Raw genomic sequence first — 23,171 nt, 5'->3', positions numbered from 1 at the left:
TATATCACAAATCTTGAGCCTAACTCCTAACTCTGAACCTAACTCCTCCTATATATAAAAAAATGTTAATCATGAGATTCGAACCAAGTACCTCAATCAATACCACTTGAGCTACACAATCAATTAGTTTATTATTCACAAACATTAATTCCGTACATATATTAAAACTGTTGTATTTATATTCTTTTCATTATCTTATTTGTTTGGAATAATTTATTATTTCATCTAAGTCTCATATATTGTTTACATGATAGATTAATATCTATAAATTAATTATTTACGTCAATAAATTTAAAATTGAAAAAGAATCTGAGTAATCGGGGTCGAACTATGATTCAGATTTCTGAAAATATATATAATTCATATTCGAATAAAAATGAACGAATTCAAATCCAACTTAATAGTTTAAGCGAGTACAAAAACTGAGGTTCCAGTGAGCATCTTTGAAAGGAAAAATTGATGGACTTTCAACATGGATTATGTCATATTAATTTTTTTTAATTATAAAAGGTGATTTATAAAGAGATTAAAATATTTTGGAGAATATGAAATAAGGTAACTGAAAGAATATTCTTATTCGCATGTAATGCATAAGATTCTTTATTCATATTAACTCAATTTTGTAATTTTTTCAGACATAAATTGTTAAATTATAACTACAAACACAATTGATGATTTTATAATAATCTATTAACTTACATTAATGTTAATTATGTTATTGTTATTATACTTTTTGATGAAATTTTATATTGATCTTATTTTATAATTATTAAATCCTATATTTTCAACTCTAAATTTATTATACGATAAGTAGTTATTATTATTCTTAATTCAAAATAATTTTTTCAAACCCTGTTCACAAGTTTTATAATAAAATATATAAATTTAATATTATCTTATTTTTTATTTTTCAATGTACGTGATGATAAAAATTTAAGTATATATCGGCATTCTAAATTTTTGTTAATTAAATCATCATAACAGCAGTGTTACAGAAATCGGGAATCGGACCTAATCGGTTGAGCTACCGATTCAAGGATTAATCGGAAATCGGGGATTAATCGGAAGGATTAATCGGAATTAAAATCGGGTTTATTTTAATTTTAAAATATTATTTAATATTTAGTTATTATTATATTAGCTATTTAGTAACTAATATATTTACTATATTTATAAACTTTATAATTATTCATATTTAAAGTAATATAGTATTTTAATTTTAATAATTTATCACATATACTTCGATTATGAAATATATATAAGGATTAATCGGATTTCAAAAATCGGATCGGTGACCGATCTTGCAGGGGATTAATCGGGGATTTATCGGTTAAATCGGGGATTTTTAGAACACTGCTGATAACAGTATTAATTTCTCATTTATGATCCTGATTTTTTTTTAACTATTTCACCTATTTTATCTCAGAAAAAAATCAGAAAATTATAAAATAAAACAAGCAATGGTAGATGCGCCAAATCACCGCCCTCGTATTCTAAACTCTATATTATTTGAATTATTTTTAGTCGATTAAGCCTTGCTTTGCGGTGGCATTACATATATGTATGTATGTATATATATATATATATATATATATATATATATATATATATATATATATATATATATATATATGTTTTTAAATAAATTTAAAATCTAAATACAAAATGTTAAGTTTGATATGTAATTCACTTCCATCTAACCAAAATTTAATATATACATTTAACTGAAACGATATAACATGAGTATATGATCATAAGATTCCAAAAGTTAACATGTTGAGCCGCTCTCTTGTTGAATAAGTATGTACTATAACCGCTTTATCCCCGTTTTTTTCTTCTTAAAAACATGTCTTACTTATAAGATGATTTCTTCCGACTTCTTCGAAAATTTAATATATATACATTTAATTAAAATTTTATAAAAGCTTGATAAAATCTGAATAAAATTATATTTTTTTATTAAATTAAATTATTTTTAATTAATCAATCCGATTAATCACCGATTTGGACTAATGACTAAAAAAAATATGAAACCGGACTTCTAGCACCGATAGGATACATAAAGCCGAAATAGGACTTCTAACTGGATTTAGAACACTGGGAAGTAAGGTCGATTCTTAAAAAGCCCAAACGCAGCCCGATAGGATATATAAAGGCGAAATAGGTTCATTCATTCACCATCGGCGACGATTTGCGTAGCAGAAGCTCCAACATCACCATCATCATCCAGGTAACTACCTTGTTTATCATCGACGATCTGCGAAAGAGGTTTATTATTTGTTTTGTAACTACCGATCCCTAATCGTATGTGAGTTTTTGTGATAATTTGGAAATCGTATCGATTTCATATAGGCGCTTTTTTATTAGTGTATTCATCGGTAATTGTGCAATTTAAGCTTGTCAATTTGTTTGTTTCTATGCATATGTATGTATATTTGGATGAATTTAGGTTTTGATTTCGGTTCTGTTGCTAATTTAGGGCTTCGCGGTGTTTGAATTTGGGGCTTTTGTCGATTATAGTATATTTATACCTAATTATACATTTATACATGTATTTTTGGCTCAGTTGATTTTGATTTAATATATTAGGTTTTGGTTTGCAGGAAAGTAATTGCAGAGGGCTTTTCCCATGGCTGATTACAAATTCTCAAACTTGAATACACAGGATCCGCAAGAAATCCTCAGGATTAAGCTTCTCGAGAATCTGTATCGTGAGGGCGACAAGCAACCAGTACCAGCAGCAGCAGAGAATTTCGATTTCCACAAAGAGTTAAAAGAGAGAGTGGAGCAACGTAAAAGTATGCTAGCTATGGAGCCTGAGATAAGGAAGAGATGTCAGATGCCTGTAGAGGAGTTTCTTAAACAAATTAGGCTTGCAATGTATGAGCGAAAACTCTATATTGATAGCATCATGCTCCGTCAGGACAAAGATAGCCACTCAGGCAAAACTTGTGTCAGCGGCTCTAGCACTCCTCACTATGCTGATGATGCATATGCCAGTGTCGTTGACGAGTTGATGAAAACTGATTTTCTCAAAGCTGACGCCGATGATCTTGCTGACTTTGTCGATGGACCGCAAAAAACCCTTGACGAGGGTGAAAACTGATGTATTTTGGGATGACGACTAAGAAGACTATGCTATGACCTTTTTACTCTCTTAAGTTTACAAAGTGTGAATGCTGACTGATTTTTAATTTAGTAAATCTTTTACTAGCATGGTTATTTTTGTATGATTAGTCGAGCTCTCATTTGGTAGGCATGTGTTTGCTTCAGTTGTGAAGAAGCGGACACAAATGAAATCTACTGTTATCCTCTAAACTAAATTTGAAAATACCTGCAGTTAGAAATTAGATTAGCAAACCACGGATCAGAATATCACGAAGCATTGGAGAAAATAAAACTTTAACAAAAAATATGAAACATTAACAGAAGAGGGGCATTACCAAGCGGAGAAGAAAAACCCCATGCTTGCAAGATGAAGAGCTGTTTTGAAACTGAAAACAAAAGGCAAACCCCGTATAGAATATTTATATTACCCATTCACAAATAAAAAGCCCAATATACTTATATACAGCCCAATACTAATCCATATTAGAAATATCAAGTTTAAGTTTAACAAGAGTAAATTAAAAATGGAGAACAAAATATTGGGAAAGCAACTCGAACATGCAAATAAAATATTTTATATTAATTATTATTTTAAAAAGAAAAAAAATTTAAACATTAAAAATGCCTTAGCGAAACGGGCAAAAATACTAGTATCTAATACAGGTAAGTTCCCTTGACATATATCAGAACTTCATGGTTCTAATAAAACCATGCTAATAAATGTCTGGTCTAAGAAAGATGGTCTGGGACACCTGGATGTTGCAGAATAAAGTATGACCATGCTAATAAAGCCTAATTAATTTACGCAATTAGATCCGGAATGTTGTTTGACATAATCTGTGTTGCTCTTTCATCTACCAATAGCCTTCTTCTTATCCTGCAGCACTAAATACTTCAGATGAATCAGAATGGGAATAATATTGAAACTACAATAATCTACTGCACACAGGTCTACGACTGAGTTTATATAACGATAAATTTGAACCGATATGGTACCTTTATAACGACACATTTGAGCCCATATGGTACCTTCCATTCGCTCTTATATAGTCAGCTATGGGGATATCTTACTTTTGACAATTTATATACAGTATAGGTCTATCAGCTGCAGGGGCAGGGGACACTGGGAATCAAACTCTAGACGACTTCTAGCACTAAGAGCTCTAGGGGCAGTGGACTGATGTTTCATTTTGGTTGTGTTGTAAGGGTTTGTCAGTCATGACATCTTGAGTTTTCTCTTGCAATTTTAAACATTAAAGCATTAAAGAATCTATATCTATATCTATATAATCCTAATCTATCTATATCTATATCTATATCTATATAATCCTAATCTATCTATATCTATATCTATATAATCCTAATTTTTGAATACAAAGGATATGCCAAATTACAGGTTTTGCCCTTCTTCTTTAAAATATAAAACCCTATCTAGGGACTTCGGCGTAATTGCACAAGTAACCTGGACCATCCATTACAAAACGGGAAGATCCGGTGCATATTATACCCGGTGCATTCTGCAGCGTTTTCGTGCAAGATTTACAGGAAGATCCGAACTTGGTCGGGCGATCCATTCAGTTTCTCTCGAATTTGTTTTTCAGTAGTGACACCCCTTGATTTCAGCAGCCAGTTACGACGTGAATTTCAAAATTCGCATACCTGTGATCCCACTTCCTTCTGATACCTCGCTTTCTTCTTATTGATCATGGATAATGATCTGATTTCATCTTCACTACTTACGTTTCATTGTGTGATAGCCATTTTCGTCTCTTTTTGTGATACAGAACTATGAATTAGTTTTTGAACATAACTTCTTACTCTTCGTGTTTTTTTGTTGATATTACAGGCATCTGAAGGGAAGGTATCAGTGAGATCCTGGAAGATAATGAAGTGATGCAATGGAAAAGAAATGCAAATAAGGTATCAGAAAGATCAAGAACATCCTTTGGTGATTTGTTTATAGTGATTCTATTTTGATTGATTTAATGAGTATCTTTTTAACCAGACTTTTGATTATCAGACTTTGTTATTTATGTACTATTTGTTTTTAAACATTAGTTATTTTCTGCAGCTAATTTGATAGAGACGAATTAGCAGGTATTTCTTTACTGGTATCACCTTAACCATGGTCTGGAATTCATATGACCAAGCATATATAGGCCACTCTATTATACTTGAATTTAGGAACAACAAGTGTTTGCTTTTTGGACTCACCATCAGATATGAATTCCAGGCAGTCGTGAACATGCATCCGGTAATGCGTTGGATTCATTTCTCCAAAGACGGCTGGAAAACATTAAGAAATCCAAGAACATTAGTACTTCCTCTGCCTTTGATGATTGCAGCTCCAAAAATACGTGGTATTGATCCTTACTAATTATACTGAAATTGTGAATTGTTATCGAGGATGGACACACATACCATCATTTATCAATTAAGTAGGAATTACATTTTCTATTACATGTTCTTATCGTGTGTTTCGTTATCACATTTTCTATTCATTTAGCCATTTCATGATATCATTACCTTCATAATAGAATCAGAACATTCCTGGTTTTGTGCTTGAGACTATCTCTGTTTAACTTTCACCATATTGCGTGATTCTAATTATAATATCATCGTTTTGATGTAGTATGTACTTTGGCTACTAATTTTGTGCGGACATACAAGAATAAATGAATTCAATATAACAAAATTACGGTTTAGACAAGGATCATGGTTGTGAAAACCAAACTTAAATCTGAAATCCGGCATACACTGTTTTGCTCTTCTCTTAAAGAATCATAATAGCAAACCATCGTTGATCACTCCTTTTTGTTCCAGCCACGAGTCGTTTTCCACTATCAAATGGTCATCAGAATGCATCCGCTGGCTCTTTGTTGGATTCTGCTGTCAAAGGTACAAATCTGTTTAGCCTGCCATTGTATTTTGTGAGAATATGAGTAATGCCTCTTGCGGCACCAACAACTATCCTTAATCGAGCTTCCCAGCCTAATGGAGTTCTCTTTTTCTCTCTATTTGCTGGCAAAATTTAGACACATTAGAATAATTATCCTAGGCACAACCAATATACGAGCACATGTAATGTGTGATTGGATAACAACAAAGTTGTAAAGTTAATAAGAGGGAAAAGTAGAATTGAGCAAAAACTACCAGCTGCCTACATATTTCTTGAAATTATTTAAGGAATACATAATATGCACATATTTCATTTCATTTGCGACGCAAACCTAAAAACTTAAACTAACCTAATTTTTCATTATCTTAAATTTGAGCTGAAGTTTATGAATTTTATTTAAAATTTAAGACTGTATAATATTTACATAAAATTCAAAAAATTGAAATGCTACCTAAAACTAAAGGAGCTCTACTGATTTTCTTTTCAGGTTGGTGTCCTGTTTAACTGATGATAGGTTAGCACATATTCTATTTGAGCTGACAAATTTTATTATGCAACAGGAGCAAGAGATATAAAATCTGAAAGATAAATTAAATGTTATTCAAAAATCTTCTCAAATGCAGCTTGAGCTGATATTTAAAGCTTGGCCACTAAAATGTGAAAGCCACAATCAGGCCCAAAGGTTATAGCAGGTAACCATTATGTAGTTCTTCATATAATGAGTAAATCAGAGAAGGCTATTTAGAATTGACCATAACTAATTCTATTGCAGGCCAACATACTTCAACTACAACTACGTTTAATTCCCATGAACCAAATGTAAATATATGTTCAGTGCATAAGTATTGGTTTTGTTATTTTAGGTTAAATATTATAAAATCTGTGCTAATGCTCGAAGCACATGGCAATCAAAGTTAAAATGTAAATTACCATGCAGCATTGCTGATAAGCTCCCCTCCCTGTAATAGTCATAGACCATAAGCTTTTCATCTTTGGAGTAGTAATATGCTTTTCATCTTCCCAGTTTGGTTTATTTTATTCTGTGAATCCTTCATGATGCAGTGAATAAGTATCTTAATATGCGGTAATATTTTACGCAGAACCTAAATGTAGAATCATAATAGCAAACCATCATTGATCACTCCTTTCTGTTCCAGCTACAAGTCATTTTCCACTATCAAATGTGTAATTGTTTTTTTTAATGAAAGGCTTAGGTATTAGAAAGTACATGTATATAGCTAAAGTACACATGTTGATACCATAAACATGTTTTAAAACAGCAAACGCTACCTGCTCTTCAAGCGTTTGTGTGAAGGTGCAATGTCCAGTTCTGTCTACCGTACACCAAAAGGTATTTCCATTATTTAAATAAGTGACAAAAAATTTATCATATAGCAGTTGCCTGAGAAGCTCACTTTATTATATATTTTAGCTTGGCAGCCATTATAGTAGTTACTTGATATCCGTCGGCTAATGAGTGACTATTCTGCAGTTGTGTTTATTACAACTATTATTTTGTCACTTCTAACCAGGTCTGTGCACCTCATGGGAGGCCACAATTATCCTGAAAGTGAAGGTATTGGCAAGGGAAAGCAATTTGTATGGGCAGAAAGGATCAGTTAGAGGTAGTATATAATTTATGGGACCAACATGGTAAAGTAGGAATTCTGTTGTTCATATAGGTGTATTGAAACTGAGTTTGAAGTCTCCTGCAATTTGTAGATATATATTATCACAATATAGTCAGAGTTTGATGGATTAATCCACACTTGATTACAAGTTTCTTGATAAATTTAGCATCATACCTTTGGCTTGCCTATAAAGCAGGTTATCATTTACATTGTTCTTATTGGCATATTTGCCTTATATTCTGGCATGATTTTTTTTTTACTTCCTGGTGTAATGCACCGTAGGAGTAGAGCAGCTGGTTGATTTAATTCTCAAAATTTTATTAAAAAGATTATAATTTGTTCATGAATATTTATATATTTTATTTATGTTGGAATATAATATAATAATAAAATAATAGTTTTTTAGGTTTCTTTGAATAATATAATAGTAGTTTTTTAGGTTTCTTTCTACCGAGACAGGTTCATATTGTGTTTCTTCTCAATCCTATACGAGGCTCGCAATGTGTGCTTCATTGTGTGTCAGTGGTGAAAATTTCTTTTGTTCTTTTGAGATTGAGTTTTGACCGGTAGTTGTGACGATTTCTCGAGCAGGTCGTAAGCGCCTGTGGGACACTGATCCAGGGGTAATGTTTTGATCTTTTGCACATCCTTTTTTGCTTTTGGAACGTTGTTTGTCGAAAACAGTTGTTTGTTTTTTATGTTTCTACATTTCTTTAATTTCATCTCGATTTTTTTCCCTGATCTTCAGGCAATATTCTTGGATTTCCTTATTTCACAAAAAGCTTCTTGAATTCAAAATTCAAATTTGTCTTCACTAACTCAACAGAATGGTGATCCTTCGTCTTCAATGGAGCATAGAGGTGCGTATTTCTGGTTTGTGATAATTTTGCATAAGTTATCCGTGTTGTAATTTCTGGTTTGATAACAAACAGGTCGTAGGCGTGTGCATTTGGGTATCCATCTCTATAGATCTTAGAGCTTATTTATGTTACATTCGGTTTGGCTTGACAGCAAGTTGTGAATTATAATTGATCAAATGCTGATCATCGAAGATTTTTTGTGGCGAACAAAATCAGAGTATGCAATCTCAAACCATTACATTCGCCATTATGTCTTTTTGGATTAGGTGTCATTTTGATTGGTTAAAGCATTTTGTTGTGATTTCAGATGCTTATAATGCTTCGGAGAGGCATGGATTCACGGGTGAAATCAGATACTATAGTTTTGGTGCTGAATTTGATGGACATAGGACAAGTATCACTATTAAGAGGTTACGGTAAAATTTGATTAATTTGTGGATTTGCTGTTTGTATTATGCTAAGTTGATCATGATTTGCACTTAGTGTTGTGTGATTTTGTCTTAGATTCTCAATTAGTTTTGGCTGACAAAGGCGTGTGTTTTTAATAGTTTGATAAAAAAGAATGAGTCAATGGTAGTTTTGGGCAATATGTTTGCAAGATCAACAGTTGACCATTTATCATTCATGCTTTTAATGCTGAAATTCATGATGCTTTTCAGGTAAATTTGAATTTGAGTTTGGCTTTAAGATTACTGCTTCGTGCTTTTAATAAGCTTCTTCAGATTACACATCTAATTATAACTAATTGTAGATCTGTTTCCTATTATAATGCAAAAGTAATAAGTAAACTGCTCTGCTCGACTTCACTGCTGCTTACGTCATCAACGCAAACTAAACTGGAATGTTTCTGTTCCAGTGTGCACTTATTGGGTTGGCATTCAATGTAATAAGAACGGAACAAGAGTAATTGTTGTCCATCTTCCAGGTGTTGGGCTTTATGGATCCACACCAGTTAAAAGTATCGAAAAGCTTGATGCTTTACAGGTTCTTTGCTACAGCATTTTGGACACCTCCAGCATTCTGGATTTCTTGATTAGATACAGGCACAATTTAAATCCCACAATAATATACAAAACTGGTAGAATACAGTTGGACCACTAAGTGATTACCTACCTTTCTAATTTTTGAAACTGTGGGTGAGGTAAGGGAATTTTTAGTATTACCTGGAAAGCTTCATACGATATTTTAATACAACTACTGAGCTCTGTTTATGTCCCTTTTAGGATAGCATAAAAAACAACGGGGACGTTATTCACAGACTTATCATTGTTATACGCATGATGCACGATGGTCATGTTGCTGATCATGAGACATCTACTGCACGTGAAATGCCTTTTTAAAAAATTTTCAATTACAATGTAGGTTCCCCACCTACCACTTGGTATTCGGACTCTAGCCAGTCATCTAAGTCATGGATCCATACATCAACTCAAGCACCAGGTAATGTTCTTTTCAGATGCTCAATCTATCTAAGTTATGGCTGTTATGTGTTTGATCAAGTTAGTTTCACCCTCTGTTATTAATAGTTTTGTATCACCAGTTTTACGAGCAAAATGTACCCTTCCATAAACCCCTTTTGTGTTTGAAAGATATTTACTTTTGTGATTGAAAGTTATAGACTCCAGCTTATCAACATCAACTCAAGCACCAGGTAATGTTCTTTTCAGATGCTCAATCTATTTAAGTTATGGCTGTTATGTGTTTGATCAAGTTAGTTTCACCCTCTGTTATTAATAGTTTTGTATCACCAGTTTTACGAGCAAAATGTACCCTTCCATAAACCCCTTTTGTGTTTGAAAGATATTTACTTTTGTGATTGAAAGTTATAGACTCCAGCTTATCAATTATAGAAAAGGGGTGATAAGCAACAGTGGACCACAAGAGCCTGCCAAATCTTCTGTTCCTATAATAAAACTGTCATTTCCAGAATAATATAGGATCCTCCTATATTAAGTGGGATGCTCTTCTTTAGTCTTTCGCCTATTGTCATTTGCAAGTCTGCCATGGAATTCTATTAGTACAAGAGTGAATCTGTGACAATAGTATTAGTCTTCTTTTCCTCGATAAATTTCAATGCCAAAGTTTTGGTCATTCACAGGACAAGAATTTTTTTATATTTTTCATATGTTAATCAGATCTATTTGTTCTGAAAAATGTGAGTGATATCGTAAGGTAAAGTAACTACAACAACCATCGAAAATTCTAGCATTGTCTCTTTGATCATATAAAATGAAAAAAATACTGGGAAAAGATAGAGCAATATCTTCAATAAGGAATCAAGATTAAATCCAAGGACAAATAATTATACAGCTAGCAGATAATGACAAGACAAGTTTATAAGATTATAGCATTTAAAGTTGAGTTCTGTTTTCTTTTTTGTTCCAGGCATACAACTAGAACTCAACATGACCAGAATCTGGTCATGAGCTGGGCAGTGACCTTGATTATACATCAAGATTATACAACATGATCGTTTGAAGGTTAGTCAGGTAAGGGCCGGAAAGATATTTACAAGTAGCTTCAGTGTTGGAGCATTTAAATTGCATAGCCTAGCACTGCCATTTGCATGCCTTTTAGAGGCTTACTAGGGATAGAAAAGTGGTGATAAGCAACACTGGACCGCAAGAGCCTTCCATATATAATATTTTTATAATAAAATTTTCATTTCTGGATTAATATAGAAGCCTCCTATATTAAGTGGGATGCTCTTCTTTAGTCTTTTTTCTGCTGTCATTTTCACAGAGCAAGATTCCAAAGGTAATTATGACGGACAAATAAAATTCAGATCTGTTTAGAAATTTTGATAAATTGAAAACAATTTATATGCATGCAATTTACAACACCAATATTGTTTCTTGACAGGAAATAGCGAGGGAACTCCATTCCCGATAATGTTGCCGATTTGAGCGACTGTTGCTGGTAATTTTCTTAACATAAAAATTTAATGATTTGAGATGCTATATTTTGTTTGTGATCTTATGATGGAGCATTATTCCAGTTTGCTGTTATTTGGTTTAACAGATGGTCTGCTGGCCAATACTCTCCAACCTCCTATAAGGAGTTTCCGTTGCAGCAATTAGCAACAAGAGACAAGGTAAAATTAGCAGCAATTTCTGTTTTAAATTAACTTGAACTGTATTTTTTTGCTAAAATAGGGGTTAAAGGTTAAAATATTTGTTATGTGTTCTAGATCGTATGCAGCTGTAAATTATACCTTAAAAAAAAAATCAATTTCGAATTTTCGATCATTGTTGAGAAAGAACTTCAGAACCAAAATCCAACTCTAGGAGGCTGCTTTTCATAGGCATCGATTTTTAGTTCATATTTTGTGGTCCCGTGTTGATGGAAGGAAGAGGTGCCACATGCTATATATGGAAATTTTAACTTTTTATGCTTATGTGGTTCTCTTATAAATCTATTACATAATTTTAAAGAGTTGGGTACTTAATAGTGGGTTCTTACTTTTAAGTTTCAACCGCTCTCCTGGAATCTTTTTAAAAGTATTGCTCTTGGTGCGCAAAGGGTCTTGCATTTCTTCAGAGTCTAGAAGTCAATGTGATTCATCAAGATTTTAGAACATCCAGAATATTGATTCTGTATGTGGAACATATTGATTGTTTATTGTGTTCCCATTAAATTAATTTTGCATTGCAAACACTTCATTACTGATTAACAGAAGTAGGCTGCAAAACTCTCCAATTTCCGGCTGGCAAAAGAACAATTTTCGGCTGGCAAAAGAAGTGTCAGAACATGAAAGAACCCATGTGTCTACAAGAGTTTTGAAACATCCGGTTATGTAGCTCCAGAATATGCGGCTGGAGGTTATTATTCCACATAATCAGTTGTTAAAAGGGTTCAACATATAGCATATGTTCTTTTGTATAGTCTTGATAATTTTTCTTGCATTTTAACTTGATGTGGTACTTGGCACAATCAGAAATGTTCTATTCTACATGTCATGCTGTACAGGTTTTCACATTTTGTCAGCCAACTGAGAAGTGAACTCCTTGCACTAGGATAATGTAGTTTATGATTTCTATACTGTATTCTTTTGATCCCATGCCAATAACTTCTTATGTTGCACTAGGATAATGTAGTTTATGATTTCTATACTGTATTCTTTTGATCCCATGCCAATAACTTCTTATGTAGGTCATCTTACTCAATATTATTATACTCAATAACTTCAAATATAGAAGGAAAAATAAACGATGTTAGTTAAACAAACTATTCGCAATAGATGTTAGTTAAGTTATTTGTGTTTTTTCCAAACCTTATTGAATGCTTCAGATTAATGTTATATTCATAATGGATGGCTTTGCGTTTGGTTGAAGTATTCTGTTTTTGGCTACTTATCAAATTTAACAACAGTGCCGCACATGCGTGAAAATAAGATGATCCTTTCAGTTGCACGAAATAAGCTAAACAAACTTCAAAGCATTGGTTCACAAAAGTGATTAAATCTGCACGTGCAAGCAATGTGACCAGTTTAGGATACTTTGATCTACAGCTTATATTCTAATTTAAGCTTATCTCAGAAACTACTTCTGATGATTTAAGCTTAACCAAGAAACTACTTCTGGCATGACGAGAGATATTATTTCATTCATTTGTCTTGGTGCTTATCTTCAAATATGCAAGCGGTGATAAAATGTAGTTCATTAGTCTCGGGCTTTGTTCAAATTTTTGTATTTTGCACAAATATACAACCAGCTGCCCTGTGTCTGCATGCACTTTGTTTGTTTGGCATCAAATTAGAAGGTTAATGCTCCGACCGTGTCTGAAGCATCTGATATTCAGTCTGGTCTAAAAAAATAAATTTGAGTGAGTTATAGTCTGAATCACTGAAAGTTTAATAATAAATTATTGATCAAGGTTATAACTGCGATCAAGGTAATAACTGTGGTCTGCGCGTTACAATTTAGAATACATTAAAATCTATTACTTAAATATTAATATTACAAATATAGTATTACTCGTGTGCGAAGCACGGGCAAGATTGCTAGTTATGTTAGTATATTTGATCCGGTAGACAAAATAGCTTGGGATGATAAAAAAATCTAATCTGACGGATACATGATCCCCTTATGTTAGCAAATTGAATAAACCTCACATTCCAAAGTTTGAAAATACTCTATCGCTGTATATGGAAACCCTAGCAAAATCATCCTACAGGACCTAAAGTATATTATGTAACTCCTTCAAAACAAAACTCTTGGCTAGAATTATAGACAACATTGATCATGTCCTGAGCTATAACAAAACTGTACCGATTTAGTAAATGTGTAGCAAATCAGTATTTTTATTATTTTATGCAACTGATTTAGCCAACCCGTTGGAGATTTTCTTAAGAGCATGTCGCTATAAGCTTGGCTAAATTGGTAAGTTATAATTGGTTGGCTAAATAGATATAAAGAGGTATAATTTGTTTGTTTGATTATTACTTTTACTAACTTATAACCCGTGCAACGCACGGGCGGTTGATATATTTGTTATTTTATCGTATATATTCTAAATTTAATTAATTTTATAAGGTATTTTAGTTAAAAAGTTAATTACTATATTGTTCAATGTTATTTTAGAAAATTGAGTTCTTTTAATTAGAAAATATAAAAACAATATATTTCAGTTAAAAAGAAAAATTGGTTAAATAAATAGGCCCGTATTTCGACCCAAATACCGATCAACCGGCCAAACTTTCAATGTTTCGGCTTTAACAGTATAATAATAACTTATAACTCGTGCAATACACAAGTGATTTACAATATTTATTATTTTAACGTACATATTTTAAATTTAATTGATTTTATTGTGAATATAAAATTATGATAGAATAACGTATTTTTTAATAGATTTTTTTTAAAATGCGAACATATTTGAATTGATATACTATTTTAGTTAAGTGTGCTAAATATTTTCTTTTTAATTTAATAAGAATAAATCACACTTTGCACCTGCAACTTTGGGGCGTTTTGCGATTTTGTCTCATTGTTTAAAATTTTGTAGGTTGCACTCATAAGTTTTTAATCTGTAACGTTTTACACCCACTTAACACTTTCCATCCAAATCACCGTTAAGTCTAACAGAAGGGAGGGGCAATTTGGGAAAAATCTGCACGGGGTTTAATTAAATGCAGTTTAACGAAAAAAAAGTCTATTTTAACAAAAAATAAAATAAATAGTAAAACATATTTTATAAAATAACAAATAAATATTATAAATCACTGCCAAGGATTATAAGAATTTTATAAAATATATTTTAATACTTATTTTATTATTCTTTTCTTACTTAGGAATCCTAAAACGAGTAGGATTATATGTATTTAAACTAACAATCATAGATAAAAATACAATTTATTTTTAGGATGTGTAGGATAATACGTACGATTTTTATTTTCGACTTAGTCTTAAAATTTCGTATAGAATATCAAGGATTGTAAAGATATTAATCATTAAAAAAACTAATAGCAAAAAATTAGGTACATAAAAGAATAATAATTTTTAACTAATAAATAGGAATCATAAAATAAAAATAATTAACAAAAAAAATAGAATATATAAAATAAGAATCATATATTGATTTTATAATAATGTAAATGATTCTTGATTAATATTGTGTTTGTCGGGCACGGGAGGCGGCCCAAACTAATTTTTATCTAAATAATAATAATTTTTCAATTAGTATTATGTTTGACGGGAAAGTGGCTAATATAATTTTTATCTATGTTATAAAATTTTTTTTGTTAAAACGGCGGTTCAAAATATTTACAAAAAAAATAGTATATATAAAATAGGAATCATATATTGATTTTTTAATAATATAAATGATTCTCGATTAGTATTGTGTTTGATGGGCACGAGAGGCGGCCCAAACTAATTTCTATTTAAATAATAATAATTTTCCTATTAGTATTATGTTTGACGGAATAGTGGCTAATATAATTTTTATCTATGTTATAATATTTTTTTGTTAAAACGACGGTTCAAAATAATTTTTATCCAATTATAATCTTTAATTTTATCATAATTATAATAATTTTTATTAGTATCGTGTTTGACAATATGACGACTCAAACTAATATCTTAATTATAATATTTTGTTATTAGTATTGTGTTTGACAAGAGAGCGGCTCAGACTAATTTTGATCTAAATTATAATATTTAATTTTATCATAAAAATAATAATTATGGATTAATATTGTTTTTCACAAAAGGCCAGTTCAAACTAATTTTATTATTAGTATTGTGTTTGACAAGATGGCCACTTAAACAAATTTCTTTACTAATTATAATATTTTTTTTCATTAGTGATATGTTTAATGGAAAAATGACTTAAATTTTTATGTTATTATAATATTAATTCGCATCAAAATTTATAACGCCACCGCGAAATGCGACTTTATTCACTAGTTAAAATTTAAACTAAAAATAATGTATTAAAATTTTAATCGAATACCCCCTTTAATTTCAAATAAAATACTTTAGAGCATCCCCTCAGAATAATTATAGTTGAGCCCCACTCTAAACGACAAGAGATCGAAGCTATCAGTAAGCTCTTTCATCCAGAGATCAAAGCAATCCATCCACACTCCACAGGTAATCAAACAATCATTAAGCTAATCTTTCGTTGTTTGTTTCGCAAATATGTTTAATTTCTGATCTTAGGGTTTATGCTAAAATGATCTCGATCCCCATTTCAGTTTTTAGTTCTTGCATAAATTACGATTCTCGACTTGGTTAAAAATTATCTGGTAGGAAATTTAGAATGATGGTTGCAGTTGTATTTGTTGAGCAGATAAAGAAAGTGTAAAGAAGGGTTTTTGTTAGAATGGCAAGTATTAGGAATCTGAAAATTAAGACCTCTACTTGCAAACGCATTGTTAAGGAGCTTCATTCTTATGAGAAAGAAGTCGAGAGGGAGGCTGCCAAGACGGCTTCCATGAAGGACGCGGGAGCTGATCCCTATGATATTAAACAGCAGGTTTGGGATTTTTCTGACCTTTTTTGTCTAAATAATCTTGATTTATGTATCGAAAAGAATCGAAATTGGGGAAAACCAGGAATGTGATAGTGCTTGATGAGAGTTTTTAAATGTTTAAGAGGGTTTGTGGAAGGTTATTTTTTTCTCTTTTGTGTACCTGAATTGCGTTTTATCAGGAAAATGTGCTTGCTGAGTCGAGAATGATGATTCCTGATTGTCACAAACGCTTGGAAGCCTCGCTTGCTGACCTTAAGGGGATTTTGGTAGGTTTGTGTTGTATGTTGATTCTTTGGTTGCTAAGTTATTGCAGTAAATTTTAACTTGAACTTCGTGGATGCCACAATAGGCGGTACTTGACATGAATAAGTTATAATCCAAAGTGTGAAGATGGATACAACCACGAAACCTGCATGGTCCGACTTCAGAACTTTTTAGTCTGAGTGTTAAAGGCTAGGTAGGATAGGAATATATTGAGCAGATAGGATTAAGAATGAGGATAGGGTAGTGCTTCTTGGGTGGTTGTGTGAAGTCTTGATAGATTAAGGCGATGTATGAACATTTTCGTGCCAAGTCATATATCTTTATATGAACCCTTAAATTACAGAATATTAGCAAATTGGCACACATCATTTGCTAGGGGTTATAAAAACTTGGAGATGGTCCAAATCAAATTTCTAATAGGTCTTGTTCGTATTCAGTGTTTGTAACAGACTAACAGTCAGTTTGTTGTGTTTAGTACTGTTTTCCCAACTGAGTTTCTGTGGACTGGGCTTCAAATGTGTGTATAATAGATTGGGTTCTACAATGTGCATGTATAGAAAAATCCAATTCTTTATGTTTAGCATTTAAATAGAAGGAATTGTGTTTCAAAATTCTGCGAAAAAATTGGCACCCAACTGAGTATGCAAAACTCTGTTTTTTTTTTTGGGTAGCTGTTCACTTGTCAGAGCAAGTCCATTGCATAGCTATAATTGGTTATACAGCTATAATATAGAACAAAGTTTGCAAAATCACCACTCCAATGCATAGCTATACTTGGTCATGTAAATGCATAAATGGACTGTTGATCCTGTATTTAGGACTAAAGATAACTATAACCATCCTTGCCACATCATCCAACCAACTAGAATATGAAGGGAAAATGAAATTTATTCATCATCGAAAAATGTTAAAATATACTATGCATTGGATTTGAATGTAGTTGGTCCTATTTTAGAACTATGCAGTGGATCACTAGTTGTATTTTAATACCAAAAACTACTTTTTGGTCTCAAATTATAGCAATAAATATAGCTATTTTAGTTTTAGTATTGGACTTGCTCTCAGGGGTGTGAGATTAAGTGGAGGAATTGTATTTCCTTTCACTTTTGTGAATGTCTAAATTAGTTTTTCCTGCTCTACTTTACTCCTACTCCTACCTCGCATTTGGAACTGAAGAAGGATATAGTGCTTTGCTATTCCAGTAAAGTAGTAGCTGTATTGATCCAGATGAACAAATATTAGTTGGGTCCTTGCATGCATTTATAGCATCCGAATGCTGACGCATATTTTGTTCTCTAATATGATTTTTCAATGTCATAACAGATCATTATTTAATTTGTCGTGGAATAGGTAGCAAGGACACACAGTTTAATCTAGTCCTGCGATTGTTTAAAATCAACTCAGAAGTAGTCAGTACCCATGATGATAGACAGTTCATGTTGCAGGAATACATCTATCGAGGCACTGGAGGCCGATACTTATCCTAGTTCATGAACAATGATTCTTAATAAAACGAATCTTATTTTTTTGTGCATTGTTCTCAGTTGCTGCATATGTTGTTGGTCATCATTTTAAGAGTGTTGGTCCGGTTCAATTTGTGTTATTAATTTGTTTGGATAATCTTGTTGTCAATTTATGTTCTTAATGTTTGGCCTGCTGGTTTGAACATAAACAGTCAAATTTCAGGAATTTGACTTTGATTAACAAGATTTCACATGCAGGCTGAGCTGGAGGAATCGAATCAGAAAGAAGGCCCAGAAATTGATGAAGCTAAAACCACCATAGCGGATCTGGAAAAGGTGGTCGAAACAACAGAAGACTAGCATCTAGCTGTCAGACAACAGATTTTTCTCAGAGGACTTGGTTATTGTTAGTTTTATATATTGTCATGTACTTCTAATTGTGAGGTTTACTGGGATTCAGTCATTTGTGCTAGTAAGAGAATTTTTCATTAACTTGTTTTAAATATAAATCTGAACATTTTGTGTGTTAGAGTATTGTATCCTGAATTTCTGATGCCCTTTTTATTTTTGGATCATCTTACCCATATTCACATTTACAACAGTAGTAAAAACTATTAGACATCTCAAGTTAGTTTTAAAAAAAATTAATAATTAAACATAATTAATGAAACAGCACTTTGTATCAATTGTCGCATCGATCTATATATATCATGGCTATTTAACATTGTTGAAGGGTTTTTTTTGCTAACGAATTAAGTAACCCGACACTTGATAATTTTCTAATGAATTAGGGAATCCGATACTTGATACTAACATTCAAGCTCACTCGTCTTTGATTGGTAAATTTTTATTAGAAAATATTTCTTATAATGAACTTTTTTGAAAGTCAGAGATTAACATTTGAATATTTAATACTCAACTCATACTCTTTTTTTTTTTTTAAAAGAAAGATATTTCAATAATAAAAAATCATGCGTCATGTCTAAATATAATCGAAATTGAATAGATGCATAATCATATTACAGTTGAATGAAAAAAATATGTGCATGCTCTAATACTCTCACTGTTATTTTTATCAATCGATCATAAATATATCACCATATAAATCTTCATCAATAAATCGAACACCACGAAAATACTGTAGTCCCAAACATGAAAATTAATGAAAAAACCTATACAAAAACCAAACTCTCCCAAAAAGATACCAAACAAAACCGAATAAATTGGAGATTTATCAAAGAAAAATAAAAGAAGAATTAAGAATAATAAAAAGAAGACAAGAACTTATAATTCAACTGCGTACAAATAATAATTAAAGGTTTGTTTTAACAGTTTTCCCAACAACAATTACATGAATAGTAAATTTTAAATATTAACAAAATAAGAGATTTATTATCTATTCCAAGAAAAGGATAATATAAAATTCATAAGAGTAATATTCATGAATGCTTGCCGCATATCACTATCATGAATATTTCGCTTATAATAAAAAAATACTTATTTATCATGTTGTCAAATAATGGGTTAAAAAAACTTTACCTATACGTTTACAATTTGTAAACTATAATATTTAATGAGATATTATAAGGATATTAATGTAAACTAAAATAAAAATATAATTATGAGTGTGAATGAATTTCGTGTGTATGTTCTCTCGTCTCAGTTGACTAAATTTCGAAGATCATGAATTTTAATGAAACTACGTTTTCCTAGTACCTCAACAATCAACATGAAGTCTAGGAATCTAACATCCTTCACTTGTATCGGATTATTAGTTATTAATTATAAATTAATATTAGTGGTTTTATTCTCTCAAATTAATTAATTTAACAAATTTATATCTTAATTTATGCAAAAATGCGTGAATCGACTATAATCGACTATAATCATTATATGTTACATTGTTAATTATAAACCCACTTTCGACTAAATTGGGTTAAAGCCGGGCATAAAACCCCGTGAACGCACTGTTGATCAACATTTGAGTAGGTGATAATTAAGAAATTTATAAATCCAGAGTTGTTTTTTATTTCAATAGAGAGAGACTGGGAAGACAAACCTGACCCTGCACATCAATGGTCTTTGGAAAGAATCAATATTATGGTAATTTTGTATTTTCATATATTTTTGGTCTGAAAATAAGAAAACAGCTCTGGAAATAACATTTCCTGGCAATTATATGGCGCTCTTTTTTCATGTTTTGTTTTAGAGTTCGCGTAATTGAATCAACGGCTCCAACATTCTAGTTCTAGAGTGTTCTGTTGATGAGTGCTTTTCCTTCATGAATACAGATACGGCAAAGGACTTAAAAGTTTTATGCAAAAATGTAAAAGGACTTGTCAAAAAACAGAGGGATCGAGTATAATTTGTCTGACGCATAGCATCTAAATTACTGTAAAAGACAAATTTCGTAACTCATGCATGCTTGACATGATCACTTGAATAGAAGCTGCTCTGCCTTCAAGTATGAACAAAAAAAATGGCAATTATTAAAGAGGAGCTGACTGAAATACCAAGTCGGATATTCTGAAACAGAGCCAATTCAGCAACTAACAAAAAAGAACTGATCCTTCTAGCTCGCGCTATATATCGGACTAACTGAACTACCAAGGCACTCAAAGTGTTCCGATGATCCTTAAAAGTTTCTCTGATAAGGTACTGAAACCGATCTATGACCACTGCATAATCTATTTTATGATGTATGTTTCTGCAGTAAGGTGTTCATGACTTGTTTATGTGGTATGAGTCAGTTAAGAGGTTGATTAAGCACAGAGGTCCAAATGTAATATTCCATCCTGCCTAGCTCATTCTCCTCATCAAAATCAGACTTGCTGTCAACACAAAACCCTTGTTTATCAGAACCTTGGTTCATGTCAATCCAATCATCCGTATCTTGAAGATGATCAAAGTAGAGATGGAACGACATTTGTTCCTCAGACGCCATGTCCTCTAAACTCGACCTGCATAACTGGTCCACATCATCTGTTCTGAACATGCAATCCTCGTCTTTAAGCCAAGGGAAATCAAATATGCCTGATTCCCCTATAATCTCCGACGAAGATGAAAAAGCTGAATGATTAAAATCCTCCTCTTCCCGATCACAATGATGGTAATTCACATCACTTTTATCTCGGCCCCTGTCATTTTTGTCCGATTCATAAAATTGATTAGGATAAAAATTTTTATTTTCTGTAGTTTTGAGCAATGTATGATTCTTTTTCTTCCTCCTCTTCTTCTCATGATCCGGCCTCTCTCTCGATCTCCTCTTCTTGTTCTCGGGTTTCTCCATTGTAATATTTGGTACCTGCAGCTTCATTTAATGAATCAGAGCTTGCATGCATGATCTTCTAAAACATAAATTACATGTAGGAAGAGCTGATCAGAAGAAGCCTATGAATCTCTAATGCATGTGTGTATACTATATAGTTTATTGGTTGAAATTTAAGTGTAAGATATACATATAATTATCTCTTCCGTGTATATCTCTAAGATTATAGAGCATGCATTTGCTGCTGGTAAGGTTGGCCACATGGTAAGCGTATTCCCCGTTCTTCATTCATATGTAAATTAACTTGATATTTATAAAGAAATAGTAATATTTCAGATCATCTGTCAAGCACTGTATAGACAACTTAACTAAAACTCTGAAAAATTAAATTGGATATAAAAATTAAATATGTTATTTTTAAAAAACAAATAAATTGATAAAGTATATAACATTCATAAATCATTTTAGATCGTTATATAAAATAATAAGTTATACTCCCACCGTCCCCCTCATTTGTTTACATTGAGGGACGGGGGCTCGGCACGCATTCTAATACTTCCATAAAATGTAGTTTGATAAATTATTTTGAACTTTTTTTTATTCTAAATAAAACTTTGATGTTATATTGTTATAAAAAAAAGAAATTTTTTAAAAATAAATTACACAGTTATGCTTTATATGCACCTTAAAATGCGTGTCGAGTAATGTGAAAAAACTGTAAAGAAATGAGAGTGACAGAGGGAGTAAAAGATATTAGATTGTTTTTGAAAATGCCTGTTAAACTCTCATACTTCAAGGTAAAATAGCTAAGGGACATATAGATGACTGTATATAATGTTATAGAAACATATCATATCATCATAATATTGCAGACTATCACTATGTTTTTATAATGCTAAAAAAATAACATATTGTTGATAATCAAATCAAAACATAACGTTGGTGACAAAAAAAAAATCCAACGTTTTTTTAAGGAAAAAAAACCAACATTAAATTTTATTCAGAAAAAATAAAATAAAATAATTTTTGAAATTTTTTGGAGTCTCAAAATGCGTGTCCAACTCTCGTCCTCCATAATAAACTACCTAGGACACTACATAAAGACATAGGCACATATCAGATCGCTATTATATTGCAGACTAACATTATATTTTTAATAATACTAAAAAAATAATATAGTGTTAATAATCAAATCCGAACCTAACGTTAGTGACAAAAAAAAGTCCGAACCTAACATTAATGACAAAAAAGAAAAAAATTATAGTTCAGTGGTAGGTTTCTAAACAAATAATAAGTTGGGTGGCAAAAAAATCTATTTTCCCTTTAAAATAACATAATTTGAAATGTCATTTAAATTTCTTAACTTTATACTGGTGTTTGATTTTTGAATGTCATGAAATTAAAATGAAATTCAATCCAGCTCTTGTGTATCCAACAATTCTCATGTTCTCGTGTTCTCGGGAGTTCGTTAGAATTTTCACCAGTTTTGCTTTTCTTGAGTTTTTGTGCCTTCTTTTTGTCTAACTTTATTTTTCTTCATGAATATAGTATTTTCAACAATTTAAAAATAAATTATAAAACTATATTTTATCAAATTTATGAAAATAAATAAATCATTAAAAGATTAGGCACATAATTATGTACAAAAACATGTACATAATAACATGTGGTGGGTTTTAATTAGAATAGAATCTCAGCATT

The 23,171-nt window shown here is 31.6% G+C and overlaps 2 protein-coding genes and 1 long non-coding RNA gene across 53 annotated transcripts; all 3 read left to right on the top strand.

Annotated features, from left to right (window-relative positions):
* The first annotated feature begins 2,085 nt into the window (after positions 1-2,085).
* LOC108213258 (uncharacterized) lies at positions 2,086-3,216 on the top strand. Its single transcript, XR_010285083.1, has 2 exons — positions 2,086-2,230; positions 2,604-3,216. It is a non-coding gene; the product is annotated as an uncharacterized LOC108213258 (long non-coding RNA).
* A 1,239-nt stretch (positions 3,217-4,455) lies between these two features.
* LOC108204374 (probable inactive receptor kinase At5g58300) lies at positions 4,456-12,613 on the top strand. Of its 50 annotated transcripts, none has more exons than XM_064080623.1 (17): positions 4,457-4,737; positions 4,955-5,028; positions 5,180-5,205; positions 5,342-5,468; positions 5,932-6,006; positions 6,568-6,699; positions 7,288-7,358; positions 7,540-8,261; positions 8,387-8,498; positions 8,571-8,715; positions 8,806-8,914; positions 9,355-9,482; positions 9,861-9,938; positions 10,039-10,987; positions 11,361-11,417; positions 11,520-11,592; positions 12,175-12,613. In XM_064080623.1, the coding sequence occupies exons 11-14, from the start codon at positions 8,806-8,808 to the stop codon at positions 10,105-10,107; spliced, it is 384 nt and encodes a 127-aa protein (XP_063936693.1). In that variant the 5' UTR covers positions 4,457-4,737; positions 4,955-5,028; positions 5,180-5,205; positions 5,342-5,468; positions 5,932-6,006; positions 6,568-6,699; positions 7,288-7,358; positions 7,540-8,261; positions 8,387-8,498; positions 8,571-8,715; the 3' UTR covers positions 10,108-10,987; positions 11,361-11,417; positions 11,520-11,592; positions 12,175-12,613. The 50 variants fall into 50 exon arrangements, 49 of the variants coding, with proteins under 49 accessions (XP_063936713.1, XP_063936693.1, XP_063936689.1 ...); XM_064080619.1 differs by having other exon boundaries at positions 4,457-4,769; XM_064080590.1 differs by having other exon boundaries at positions 4,458-4,856.
* Positions 12,614-15,945: 3,332 nt separating this feature from the next.
* Positions 15,946-18,731, top strand: LOC108211625 (tubulin-folding cofactor A). Of its 2 annotated transcripts, none has more exons than XM_017383275.2 (4): positions 15,946-16,093; positions 16,293-16,478; positions 16,655-16,741; positions 18,461-18,731. In XM_017383275.2, the coding sequence occupies exons 2-4, from the start codon at positions 16,326-16,328 to the stop codon at positions 18,560-18,562; spliced, it is 342 nt and encodes a 113-aa protein (XP_017238764.1). In that variant the 5' UTR covers positions 15,946-16,093; positions 16,293-16,325; the 3' UTR covers positions 18,563-18,731. The 2 variants fall into 2 exon arrangements, with proteins under 2 accessions (XP_017238764.1, XP_017238772.1); XM_017383283.2 differs by having other exon boundaries at positions 15,967-16,093; positions 16,276-16,478.
* The last annotated feature ends 4,440 nt before the right edge of the window (positions 18,732-23,171 follow it).

This window comes from Daucus carota, chromosome 1 (assembly GCF_001625215.2).
Source record: "Daucus carota subsp. sativus chromosome 1, DH1 v3.0, whole genome shotgun sequence".
Lineage (NCBI taxonomy): Eukaryota > Viridiplantae > Streptophyta > Magnoliopsida > Apiales > Apiaceae > Daucus > Daucus carota.
Note: the sequence above shows the minus strand (reverse complement) of the source record. Positions and strands in the feature narration are given on the sequence as shown.

Excerpts from the sequence above, each read along its gene's own strand:
- LOC108204374 (XM_064080643.1), top strand. The coding sequence starts at position 8,806 with ATGCTTATAATGCTTCGGAGAGGCATGGATTCACGGGTGAAATCAGAT. Across the intron at positions 9,483-9,860 it reads AAAAGCTTGATGCTTTACAG|GTTCCCCACCTACCACTTGG; the intron begins GTTCTTTGCTAC and ends ATTACAATGTAG. Across the intron at positions 9,939-10,038 it reads TACATCAACTCAAGCACCAG|TTTTACGAGCAAAATGTACC; the intron begins GTAATGTTCTTT and ends TTGTATCACCAG.
- LOC108211625 (XM_017383275.2), top strand. The coding sequence starts at position 16,326 with ATGGCAAGTATTAGGAATCTGAAAATTAAGACCTCTACTTGCAAACGC. Across the intron at positions 16,479-16,654 it reads CCTATGATATTAAACAGCAG|GAAAATGTGCTTGCTGAGTC; the intron begins GTTTGGGATTTT and ends GCGTTTTATCAG. Across the intron at positions 16,742-18,460 it reads CTGACCTTAAGGGGATTTTG|GCTGAGCTGGAGGAATCGAA; the intron begins GTAGGTTTGTGT and ends TTTCACATGCAG.